The sequence below is a fragment of the Python bivittatus genome, unplaced genomic scaffold (genome assembly GCF_059951505.1).
Source record: "Python bivittatus isolate LINGU-HERP-01145 unplaced genomic scaffold, Pbiv_v1 ctg000310_np1212, whole genome shotgun sequence".
NCBI classification, from domain to species: domain Eukaryota; kingdom Metazoa; phylum Chordata; class Lepidosauria; order Squamata; family Pythonidae; genus Python; species Python bivittatus.
In genome coordinates this window covers 7,689,559-7,697,399 of record NW_028277054.1, presented here as the reverse complement: position 1 = coordinate 7,697,399, position 7,841 = coordinate 7,689,559, and the positions used below count along the sequence as shown (strand labels likewise).

At 42.5% G+C, this 7,841-nt stretch overlaps 1 protein-coding gene across 4 annotated transcripts in view; it reads right to left on the bottom strand.

The window, feature by feature from the left end:
• Positions 1 to 2,499: 2,499 nt before the first annotated feature.
• The window catches only part of GRAMD1A (GRAM domain containing 1A), a 41,585-nt gene continuing 36,243 nt past the window's right edge, over positions 2,500 to 7,841 (bottom strand). For all 4 annotated transcript variants that reach the window (XM_088139997.1, XM_088139998.1, XM_007432202.3 and 1 more), the window contains 2 exons: positions 5,336 to 5,456; positions 2,500 to 4,457 (listed from right to left, as the gene is read on the bottom strand). In XM_088139997.1, the coding sequence (XP_087996123.1) occupies positions 4,389 to 4,457; positions 5,336 to 5,456 (190 nt within the window). In that variant the 3' untranslated portion in view covers positions 2,500 to 4,388. The remainder of the gene's footprint in view (positions 4,458 to 5,335; positions 5,457 to 7,841) is intronic.

The following is a 7,841-nucleotide window of genomic DNA, read 5'->3' as shown; positions in this document are numbered from 1 at the left end:
AAGTAGCTTCCCAAAGTAACCAGGTTAATTGCTTTGGGTGAAGACAGCCAAGAAAACCCTGTTAAGTCAACTCAGGGGCCTACACACTGTCATTTTGATCACACATTTCAGTTACCCCAGTTGGGATCCATTCATCCTTGAACTTCCTTTGGTCTACTTGGGAATCAATGTGAAGACAACCTATTTGCAGGAAGAAACTTCAGTAGAATGATGGAAAGCAGAACAAGTCAAGGCATCTTTAAAATTTAAGTTAAAACCACTCCATTAAACATTCAGGGTTTTGTTTTATCTGGGCACCTAAGGGCTCAGAGGCAATAACTGGACAAAGACAAGAATCTAGATCAGCATTTCCCAAACTGTTACCTTTGGCAAATATTTGCTGCATCTTTTGCCTACCAAGGAACCCTTCTGATGTGCCGTAAAGCAGGAGCGGCTTTTTGCCATCAACCAAGGTCAGTTATTTGCTGTGGTGGCATTTGGTAGTAATAAAGCAGAAAAAAAATACAGCCTGTGATCTTGATCTGGTTGATTGTAACTTTCAAGTTATTGATAGGTGTTTGAAGTATATATAAAGTAAGGTTTAGGAAATAGTATGGAGCAGAGGAAAAAATTTAGTGTTTTCACCGGGATCTTTTAGTAGTTCAAAGGCATTAATTTCAGTGCACCCAAGAGTAGATACTACTGCTTAGCGATCATGCATGTGCTTTGCACACTAAATGTTCCAGAGTACCCAGCACCTTTTCTACCTGGTGCTGGAAAAGACTTTGAAATTTTAGAGCTCCATCGTCTCTCTGGGGAATATTGAACACAATGGACCAGTGTTTCTCAACTTTGGCAGCTTTAAGACAGGTGGACTTCAACTCCCAGAATTCCCCAGCCAGCCATGTTGGCTGGGGAATTCTGGGAGTTGAAGTCCATCTATCTTAAAGTTGCCAAGGTTGAGAAACACTGGATTAGAGCATGTTCATCACGCAGCAAAAGATGAGGCCATCCTGTATCTGTTTGTGTTAAAAGAATCTTCCTCAAATTGCATTCTTTTCCCAGTAGACCTTGAAAGCTGTGCTCTTCGCCTATCTCCTGGCAGTCTTTTCCCTTCCTCCTGAGGATCAGGGAAAGTACATCTGGGCATGGGGGGAACATGATGTCTTCTCAAAGAGGAATGGCTCAGGAGGCCCGGATTACTAATCAACACCTTTTACTTGGTGATTGAATGAACCCATTTCTGTAACACCTGGAACTAACCAACCACCTGAGTTCACACAATCTATTAATCTACTGCCCTCTCCCCTCCAAAAGTTTAAACAATTCATGCTTGACATTTGAGGGGGGAACACAGCCAATGGGTTTCCAACTGACCTGGCTCAGCAGTGACACTCAGGGCCAGCCTTCTTGACTCTTCAGGTCCTATCTGCTATCCTTGCAACATCTTCCATGTTATCCTGCCCTCCAGGACCACAGCCATATAATTAAAGCCCTGCCCTTTTCACATGCATGTACAAAAGGGTGTGTGTTTGCATCATTGCTGCCATATTGACTTTTTTGACCCCACTGCAGACCCCTGCCAGCCCTCTTTGCCTTTGTTCCTAATAGGATCCATTGATGTGACCATTCGATTCCTATCCTCCAACCTTTTAACTCTAAGTTTTAACTTCTAAGTCAGTGTTTCTCAACCTTGGCAACTTCAAGATGTGTGGACTTCAACTCCCAGAATTCCCCAGACAGGTGGGACAGAAATGTCATAAATGCATTTGATTTTCTTGCTGCCTTCATCAAGATGACAAGAGCAGGATCACATTGTCAAGTGTCAGCCCTTTGAGGTAGGAAACCAAACCATGAGTACTAACACTACCTTTATTGTAAGGTTACAGTAACAGAATCTTGTAAGTCTGAAAGTACCCTCCTTTACTTTTACTTTCCAGAAACTAGGGAGGGTCCCTTCTGAAATGCTTTCTCCACTCCCATTCCTTCTGTGGGCTGAGATATCACTTATCTGACCAGTGCCCTGGCTGCAGCTCTTCCTCCTGTCTCCCAAGGTTATTGTCACTGCCCATGTGAGCTCCGCCCCGTTTGTAAGTCCTAGTGACATCATGACCCACATGCAAAAGGCTAGGGCTTGCATTGCAAGATTGCTTTTCTCCTTCTCACCCCTCTTGAATGCAAGAAGAGTTAAATAAACATCTGCTTAGTCTTGGGAAAGAAGAGGGGATGAGAAAGAAAGTCAAGATAACCCCACTTTGACTTTCTTTGGTATAAGGTCAAGGGAAATGCTATCAGGTTTTCAAGATTCCGTTCTTATACACAGCAATAATAAAGTGAAATTCCTGTCATTCTTATGGTGCCGAGTACCAGACCTGGCCTACGTCAAAGGGCTGGCATCAGTCTTGAAAGGCAGATAGAGGGAAATGTATGCACAGTGGAAAAAGCAAGGCAAGCCTATTTGGACGAAGGTTTTAAAAAATACGTCCCTCCCCCATAAAGACACACAAGGGCACTGTGACCTCCGATCCACGGTCTTTATTTCACTCCCTAATAAATAAGCCTTGGTGTTTTTCTGGAACTGCAAACACATGGGATTATTAATACTGAACAGATCTACAAAACTGAAGGAAAGAGACCACCCCCCACCCCCCTTTTAATGGGGGAAGGGGAAAAAAGGGAGAGGGTCTGAAACCTGGCTTCCCAAGTTTTTGGGGTAAGAGAACACAGAGTTGACAGACACACAACCCCCTCTCCAGGAGGGGGCAGATTTCAATGCCCCCTCCTTGCCAGTATATTTGAAGGGCTTAGAGGCCCAGATTGGCAGTGAAACTTCACTTTATAGTGACAATACAGTTTCCTTGTGGGAAGGCAAGGCCCAGCTGTTGTTCAGGAGGCAGATGCAAGAATCTCCTGTGTGGCACACATGGCATGCTGCACAGGGTTAAAAAAAAATAAAACCCGGATGGCACCACTGGTCTTGACTGCACCCAGATACAACATTCCCTAAAAAGCACCATTTGGAGCATTTTGTACTAAATTATCTCTGTTTGTGTGGCACACTAAACCCAAATGCCTGGTTAACAAGAATGAACACTAGCACTTTACCACACTCTCGATAGCTATATACACTGATTGTTATCCAGACTCAAACATGTTTTCCAAACTCAAAAAAGGTGTGCCATTTGGGGTTTTGGAACACTTAAACCTACAACATGCCTTGGCTACAAAGTCCATTTTCAGTAAACCCCAAATGGTGACAATTTCCAGTTCGGACAACACACTAAAACAGTGTTTCTCAACCTTAGCAACATTAAGATGTCTGGACTTCAACTTCCAGAATTCTTAAAGTTGTCAAGGTTGAGAAACGCTGCATTCAGCTTATGTCTCTGGCTATGCGCAGTGGGAAAACAGTGCACTCTTTCATCAGCCTTTTGGATTTAGTGTTGTGTAAATACAGTCCATGAGGAGCAGAACTTGGCGGATACTTTCAGAAGTCAGTTACCATTCTGTGAAAAGGAGGGTTGGGCTGGACTCCAAGATAGCAAGGTTATGTGTATATAGAACTGCTGGTGTATGTATCTTTCAAGATTACAGGGACACTCCAAGGGTGACCCCTTGTTCAGAAATTTCTCTGCATTAATGTGCAACCAGCAAGAAAATGCTGTAGTCCAGCTCTCTGCTTTTCTGTGTGTGAAAATGCGGTCCTGAAGAGCTTTTACCCTATCAGAGGTAATTTGTTGAGAAGATCCCTTTTAAGAACATTAATCATCAGACCTACCAAGTGGTAGGAAAGATAGGGGAGGGGAGCAGCAGGAAAGAGAGCCAAGGAAAGAATGAACCCACTGGAGCCTCTGAATTGCTTTCTCCCCACCACCAGTTCATGATAGCTTGTGCGTATAAGAGAGAGAACTGCAGATCTAAATTCTTTGCTGTCCTCCGTACAGTATCTCAACTGTTGAATGAAGGGCAAAAGGCAGATCCCAGCTCCAGAGGCCATCCGCCGCCTAACATTGATCCCACCCTCCATCCTCCCCAAACAATAGCTGGAAAAAAGAACTGGTGCCAGGATACAGAAAATCAAGGATTCTTGGGGATCCTGGGTGGAATATAAATAGCACTGAAGGGGAAAGGGGTCAAAGAGAAGTCCCTGCAGGAACTGTCCCAGGAAGAATGATCAGAGAGTGATATTCCCAGCAAAACAGGTTCCACCAAGGGATCCACTGCTACCAGTGGCACTCTTGAGGATAATGTCCAGGTGATGGATCTGGCAAGGAACACAGTGCTATTTCCTCCCACCTCCACCCACAGGATCCCCACACTACTGGTTCAACAGTTTCTGGGATGAGTCTCAGGAGTCTTCTCTCCAGTAACTCAGCAACCTCCTCAAGAGAGAGGAAGATACTGTGGCTTCACTCGGGCTCCAACGGGGGCTCTGCCACCATGATGCCCTGCTGCAGCTTCTCAAGGGAGAGTTTCATCTGGTGGAAAGAGGAGAGGAAGTTATTCCTTGAAGAGGAAGGCACTGCCCCAACCAACAAGGAAGCTGTGGCTGGGTTCACACAACATACTATGCCATGTGTTGTTCAGCTGCGTTTTATTGGACAAGACAGAACTGGTTGCTTTCACAGAACACTGCCAAGCCATCAACCCAAGATATCACATGATGGCTCAATGTGTTAGCTGAACCCAACCTATGGGCATAGGTTCCATTAGTATTTTAGCACATGTTTGTGCACCATGTGTAGATGAGCCTTAAGCCAGCCTTCTGCAATCTTGTGACTTCCAGAGGTGTTAAACTGTATTGTTCATACTGTCTGGGGACTGTGGAAATTGTTGTCCAACACATCTTGAGGGAATTGGGATACTGAAAGCTTGCCTAAACTGTCACCATAGCAGTGCATAGTCGAAAGTGAGTCCTGGGTACCCAATTCAATATCCTACGATTTTGGCTTTTCCTTCTTTTTATTAGGGAAGTAAGGATGGGGAATCTGTGCCCCTCCCATCACTGGATCTGGTGACTCCCAGGATCCCTCAGAGAGGGATGGAGAGTCACAGGTTCCCCATCCTTACCTTGAAGTTACAAAAGTTGGTTTCAAAACCTGGTCAAAACCAGGTAGACAATCTGGTGCCCTCCTGCTCATTTGAACTTCAGCTTCCATCAGAACCAACCTGCTTGACAATGATGAGGGACTGTGGGAATGAAGTCCAATATCTCTTAACCTCTGTTGTGTGGCCAACATCTGATGGAAATTTCTGACACTAAAAGGGGCTTCTGGAAACCATGAGTTGGAACATCACTTCTCACACCTTCTATGAACTAGCTGGACTGGAAGAACATTCAAACTGCAGGGCTCACCTCATCCAGAAGCTCCACTGAGGCCTTCAGGATCTGTTTCCACTTTTGCACCTCCACACTGTGGAACTGTTTCTGCAGCTCCAGAATCTCTGCCCATTCCGAGGCTGTCTGTGGAAGTTTTCTGCCAGGCAAGAAGGAGACAAGAGTTCTCTTAACTCAGATGGATTAGCAGTGTGTCCACCCCTTGAATTCACGACTTTGCTGTGAATTATCATACCCATCACTAGCGTTTAATGCAGAAGCCAGTTGGCCTCCCAGAACCTAACTCCCCTAATTCTAAGGTGGGGCGAGCAACCTTTTGCAGTCAGAAGCTACATTCTCTTCTCAGTAACTTTTTTATAGCAAGCTAGGGGAATATACTAAAAACATACTGGGGAGTATTTTATGCCCATTTGTGTTTTAGAGGTGTGGAGGCGGGGTTATGATTATATTTTATAGACATGTAAAGCCTATCAGAAAATCAACTTGCATCTACCTGGGGTCTCTGGAGCTTCCAAGACACATGCAGTTCTTGGTTGGTCAACCGTGATGGGTGGTCTTCATCTGAAACCTTTTCCCAAGCACCCTGCCGAAAAAGGCAGGCTCCTATTTTTAGGAATGCTTCCTCAAAAGACATTCACCTGGTACCTACCTTACAGCCTCACCATACCAAACAAAAAACATTTGGTTTGCTCAAGCCTTTTAAAAACTGTTGGAAGCATTTTGTTGCTAGCTTTAATTAACTATAATTTTATGTACGCTATTCCTTACGATTATTTGTGCTGCCAATGATTTTCTCTTGATTACTGTACTGTGGGGGTTTTTTTGGGGGGGTTGAGTTTTATATTGTTTTACTGTATTATATTTTATTATGCTGGGAGGACTACAGTTATTAAAGAGTAATCAATTAATTCTATTTAAAAGAGCAATCAATTGATTTTATTGGCTATACACTAGCAATGGATTTCAGCTTAAATCCTGTCACTCAACATTTCAAATAATTTACTCAAATATTCATCACATATTTAATATACATTTATATCTCGCTTTTCTTCCAGAAAAGTGGTACCCCTTCTTTGTTTTATCCTAACTACTCTGTAAGATAAATTAGCCTGAAGAAATTGGTTTTCTGTCCTCCTTAGAGATAGACTAAGAGCCTGACTGGTTTATTTGAATAACAATATGCTTTTCCAGACATTAACCCAGATCCAAGCATCTTAATGTTCACAACTTTTCCCAAAGTTCTGCTCAAAACAAATTTTAAGTTTTCAGTTAATCACTGTTTAGCATTGGAAGAAGTTTACACATACAACAAAGATAATGCTTTTAAAATATGATGGATAATGTATCATCCTTGTTTCATATAGAGACAAACCTTGGTTTACCACTGAAGATATAACTCAGCAGGGAATGCAAACAATAATGGCTTCCTTTTGAGGGTTCCTGACATGCTTAAAAATATTTGGATAACAAATACATTTGTTATTCCACTGGTATCCATTTTGGCATCTGCTTTCTGCTTATTGATTTATACTCAGGCTTTCAGCAATAAGAGACAATCTTGTTATAATTATGACTACATTTTTTACATTTTAAGCACCAAGGTTTTGCCCAGTGAAATTGTCAAAATGGTTAGTAGGTTCGATTTAGAGTTCAGAAATGAACATTTAAAGTCATTATTTAGCATCCCATGTATAAATATACCTTGGTTATTTTAAAAACACCTTCATACTAGAGCAGTGTTCCTCAACTTTGGAAACTTTAACATGTCTGGACTTCAACTCCCAGAATTCCCCAGCCAGCATGGCTGGCTGGGGAATTCTGGGAGTTGAAATCCAGACATGTTAAAGTTGCCAAGGTTGAGGAACACTGTACTAGAGGGAGGAAACTGCTCCTAAAAACTGTTTGGAAGTTACTACTGGGTAGAATCCAATCACCATAGGATTGGTGGAAGTAGGATGAAGGCAGTTCACATGATAGGAGTTATAAACATCCCTAATTCCCATCGTATTTCTGGGCCTACATTTATGCTGGGTCCACACAGCTGTAACAATATGATTTGTTTGGTTTTAGCTACCTGGGGAATTCTGGGAGTAATGATAATAAACTTTATTTCCAGTCAAAGGCCATATAACAGTTATAAAGTCATCCAGTATTAAAGGTGAGGAATTAATGGAATACAAAATAATAAAAGTTTAATGGCAAGGATAAAATGCCTGACACATCCACTCTTAGACCAAATGCAAACCCAGGGCCACCTACCAGGAATCACAACGGAACAAAATTTGGCAACTTTCCTAAACAGATCTATAGACGGATTCTCTAAGAAAAAATGCATAATCTCCTTTATAGACCAATGTTAAGTATTTAGCGAAGATGAGTTAATAAATCAGATATGTGCAAAGGGCAGCAAAAATTTTGGAGAGTTTGAGTCCATGTGGCTGGAGGAGTCCGAGGTTGTGGAATTCTTCTTAGGAGGCTAATTAAATTCTGCCCACTTTCATTTATTCCATACAGCATGGTGAAG